At 42.6% G+C, this 4928-nt stretch overlaps 1 protein-coding gene across 1 annotated transcript in view; it reads left to right on the plus strand.

Annotated features, from left to right (window-relative positions):
- Positions 1–1479, plus strand: part of hpgd (15-hydroxyprostaglandin dehydrogenase) — a 12740-nt gene extending 11261 nt beyond the window's left edge. The window contains exons 5-7 of the mRNA XM_037690117.1: positions 584–660; positions 734–897; positions 1185–1479. Of these exons, the coding sequence (XP_037546045.1) occupies positions 584–660; positions 734–897; positions 1185–1308 (365 nt within the window). The 3' untranslated portion in view covers positions 1309–1479. The remainder of the gene's footprint in view (positions 1–583; positions 661–733; positions 898–1184) is intronic.
- The last annotated feature ends 3449 nt before the right edge of the window (positions 1480–4928 follow it).

The following is a 4928-nucleotide window of genomic DNA, read 5'->3' on the forward strand; positions in this document are numbered from 1 at the left end:
CATGTCAAAGTTTGACTCATATAGAACTAGAACATGTCAAAGTTTGATTCATATAGAACTACAACATGTCAGAGTTCAGCTCATATAGAACTAGAACATGTCAGAATTTGACTCGTATAGAACTACAACATGGCAGAGTTTGACTCATATAGAACTACAACATGTCAGAGTTTGACTCATATAGAACTACAACATGTCAGAGTTTGGCTTATATAGAACTACAACATGGCAGAGTTTGACTCATATAGAACTACAACATGTCAGAGTTTGGCTCATATAGGACTAGAACATGTCAAAGTTTGACTCATATAGAACTACAACATGTCAGAGTTCGACTCATATAGAACTACAACATGTCAAAGTTTGACTCATATAGAACTACATCATGTCAGAGTTTGGCTCATATAGAACTACATCATGTCAGAGTTTGGCTCATGTAAAACTTGAGTTATTGTTTTAATTTGACATGAATCAGTCAAATCCAGGCCTCTGTGGGAATCTGAAGTTTATTCTGAAGCAGCTGAAGTCCACAGGAACAGGAAGTAGACCTGGTCCGGTTTTAATCTGTCTCTTGTCCTCCCAGCCTTCCTTCACTCCCCCCATCAGCCCGTCTACACGGCGACAAAACACGGAGTCATCGGCTTCACCAGAGCCATGGCGGTGAGACAAACTCTGAGTCCAACATCATGCCGGTCAACTTCCAGAATCTAAAGTTCTGAACATCTCGTTTCAGGACGCCTCGGCTCACGGAGACTACGGAGTCCGGATCAACGTCCTGTGTCCGGCCTTCGTGGACACGCCGCTGCTGCAGACGGTGGAACGCGAGGACAACATGGGGAAGTTTGTCAAGTTCAAGGATGACTTCAGACGCAGCATGGACAAGTTTGGAGTTTTACCGTGAGTTCAGAACCTCTGCAGGATAGAGCTTTAAAACTGGAGGTTTGGTTCAGGTGCTTTTAGAGCTGGTAGTAGCTGAGACTCATCCCCAGCACAGACTGAGTGCTCTCTGATCACATCAGTTTAAGCTCTGCAGTGCGGGATGGCGGGTGAAATGCATTCCTTCAAGTAATTCTTCCTGAAGCAAATCCTTCTTCAGTCCTTCAGCTCTTTAAGCAGTCCTTTAGCTGCTGCTCCTCTCTCTGTATTTAGCTGTTCCTGAGTCTGATCAGTGTTTTCTTCGGCAGGCCGGAGCTGATAGCCGAAGGGATGATGCGACTGATCACTGACAGCAGTCTGAACGGAGCCGTGATGAAGATCACCTGTTCCAAGGGGATCCACTTCCACACCTACGAGCCCATGTCGGCCTGAACTTTGACCCACAGGAGCCGCTGCAGGAAGGAGGTGGCTACTTCACCCGGGTCAGAACCAGGCTCGGCAGCTGCAGGACAGTTTTTGTCAGAACTGAAACGTTTGTCTGAAGTTCTCATTTGACGGTTTTTATTTAACTAACCTGATTTGAAGTTAAACGTTCTTAATATGGGCCCAAACGGGCTTTCTGAGGTTCTTTATTTGCACTGTTCTTCTGGAACCAAACTGCAGAAACCAAAAGGACTGAATTTAAGCTTTGATCCGTTTCCTTCGGCTGTCAGATTCAGACGTTCTGAAACTTCTCTCCTCTTGAAGCTGCTCAAAGGAGAAAACTAAAGCAGCGCTCCTGATGAATGTGTGTCGCCCGCCACCTTCAGGTCCACTCAGAGACCTGCTCTGACCTGCTGGAGCTCAGAGCGTCTGTCAGGGATGACTCTCAGCTACTACCACACCACATCTGTACAACTCACTGGTACAGCTGTTAGCTGTGGCTATCTTGAGCCAAACTGATTTCAAAAGTTGAAGACTAGTTAAAAACTAGTTTGAGACTAGTTGTAGAACAGTTGCAGACTAGTTGGAGACTAGTTAGAGACTAGTTGCAGACTAGTTAGTGACTTGTTGTAGAATAGTTAGAGACTAGTTGCAGATCAGTTGGAGACTAGTTTAAGACTTATTGCAGATTAGCTGGAGCCTACTAGTTTAATACATTGCAGAATAGTTGGAGGCTAGATTGAGACAAGTTAGAGACTAGTTGCAGACTAGTTAGACTAGATTGAGACTTGTTGCAGACTAGTTAGATACTAGTTTGGGACTTGTTGCAAACGAGTTTGAGATTAGTTTGAGACTTGTTGAAGACTAGTTACAGACTAGTTAGATACTAGTTTGAGACTTGTTGCAGACTAGTTAGACTGTTTCAAACTTGTTGCAGACTAGTTAAGTGACTTGTAGAATAGTTTGAGACTAGTTGCAGATCATTTGGAGACTATAGTTTGAGACTTGTTGCAGACTAGCTGGAGCCTACTTAAGACATTGCAGACTAGTTGCAAACGAGTTTGAAATTAGATTGAGACTTGTTGAAGACTAGTTACACACTAGTTAGATACTAGTTTGAGACTTGTTGCAGACTTGTTGCAGACTAGTTAGACTGTTTAAGACTTGTTGCAGAATACTTGGAGATGTTAGAGATATGTTGCATACTAGTTTGAGACTTGTTGCAGACTAGATTGAGACTAGTTGCAGACTAGTTAGAGACTAGATTGAGACTAGTTGCAGACCTTAAAGTTGTAAAAAAGGACGAGTCTAGTTTCAGTATCACTGCAGTCTGAGTGTGACCAGCGAGTCGTGCAGCCTCGTTTGAAGAGAACCGTTTCAGAAAAAAATCAGCTTTTTTCTAGCACGACTTGTAAACCTGCATCTTTTTCTGTGCACATTATTTATTTTCTAACCTCTGATCACATCGCCCCCACCTCGGCAGCTGCCCCCACATTTCTGATTGAATCTCCTGTAGCAGCTTTAGTGAATGAAGGTAAAGATTTGATAATAATTGTTGTTATCAGTTATTGAGACAGGTCCAGATCAGAGAACATTTTGAGACAATAATTAAAGGTTAATAGTATTCAGTAACTGCTCACAGCTTGGACAGTCAGTATCTTACCTGCAGCAGATCCTGTCAGAGCCACCTCAGCCTGGGGGAATGAGAGCAGGAACTTTTAAAGTTGTCTCTCGTCCTTTTGTCATGTGAAGGATGTTCTGTTGCTGATGCTTCATATCTGTATTTTGTTTTATAAAATATGTGTAAAGATTCAAATATTGGTGTCTGGAGGGATTAGTCTGAGCTGCTGTTAGCTCCTCAGACTCCAGACGGACGTTCTTTAAAGAGCTTTCTACAAAAGTAAGGTTTTAACAGTTTATTACTTAAATGTGGCCAAAGTGTTGCTGTCAACCACGCATTGCTGAATCAGAGCCGAGCGACTCGTTCTGCTTCTGATCGTCTCAGGAGGGGGAGCGTCGCGTTTCCTTCGTTAAAACTGAACCGACCCGTCGCTAACGAGCGAAATGAAACTCCTGAGTTCAATCTGCAGTCGACTCTCTGCTGGATGTTGTTGGAGAAGATTTAAAAAGTTTGAATCTCACATAAATGTGGTCAGAAGAACGAGGTCGACTCAGCAGTTTATCCAACCACCTTCATCTCTGAAGGTATTTAGTAAAAATGATGTAACTGTAGTCCGTGTATTTATATTTTAATGCAGATCTTTTTATGTTTCTGGGACGTTTGAACCAAAGAAGTGATTAATGAACAGATCTGTTCGTTTTTTTCACTGTAAATGTTTGAAGATGTGAATTAAAATGATGTTCGGTTCAGTTTGAACTCCTGCTTTCTTGGTATTTTCCTCGTAAATGATCCAGACCTTCCTGTAGTCTGGATCGTCAGACCTTCTGAAGGTCTTCCTCTCAGGTTTGGTCCTCGTAAGGCCCCATGTGGTCCCAATAAATCCATTTCTCTCAGTATCCAGAGTCCGATCTGTTTTTCCTGTTCAACATTCCGCAAAGCCTGAAGTCCACACACATATTACACTTCCAGCATTTCCTCCCAGCTACGCATTACAGGAGAAGAAAAACAAACCGTGTTGGGGGGGGGGGGGTCTGCAGGAAGGTTTAAAGAATCTGAGCAAAGGATGTGAGATTGCTCTCCGTCTGCATGTGCATGGAGGGACTGACTGAGCTCAGATCTGATTTGGTTTCCATCTTCATCATCGTCTACCTCTTGTCTGCAGTCAGGTGTAGCAGTTCTTCTCTAAGCTCCCCCTCCTACCTCTAGGGCTGAGCCCCCACAACCTATGAAGGAAGACCATTTCAGCTGCTTGGATCCAGAATCTGGTTCTTTGGGTCCTGATCCAAACCTCAGGACCACAGATGAAGGTTGGAACATAGACGGACCAGTAAATCCAGAGCTTTGATTTTAGACTCAACTCTTTCATCACCTCGATTGACCGATTCAACCCCCTCATTACTGAGGACGATGCCCTGACCCAGGGTTCCATCTCCCGCTTCATGACTCGGGAACAAGACGTCCAGATACCTGAACCCGTCCACCTGAGGCTTTTGTTTTGTAATAAACTCATGTATTTGACCCCACGAACACAGAGCTCATCGGACCTTCAGCCTCTGCAGGTTCTAGACTGTTGTCTTCTGACATCATGAATCTGAACAAAAACAGAACATTTTAACAGACCTACCCCATGTAGGAAACAAACAATTCTCTATAAAGCTGCAACCATTCAGATATTCAGAAAGAAGGGTTGAAATAGACCATAATGCATTGTAGCTCACTGCTAAAGCTAATGCTAACATCTTCAGCTCATCTTAGTGATTTTCAGACTGAAAATATTGAAATGAGCATCGTTTGCTCTGAGCTGCAGAGTAACGTAAACCAAACTACGTTAAAACTGGTTGTTGAGCCGAAACATGAAACTAAAGATGAGAATCATAATAAATTTATTAAACTAAAGATGAAAATCATAATAAATGTATTAAACAAAAGATGAGAATCATAATAAATTTATTAAACTAAGCTGAGAATCATAATAAATATATTAAACTAAAGATGAAAATCATAATAA

The sequence above is a fragment of the Nematolebias whitei genome, chromosome 16, assembly GCF_014905685.2.
Source record: "Nematolebias whitei isolate Nwh7 chromosome 16, NemWhi1, whole genome shotgun sequence".
In the NCBI taxonomy this organism is placed as follows: Eukaryota; Metazoa; Chordata; class Actinopteri; order Cyprinodontiformes; family Rivulidae; genus Nematolebias; species Nematolebias whitei.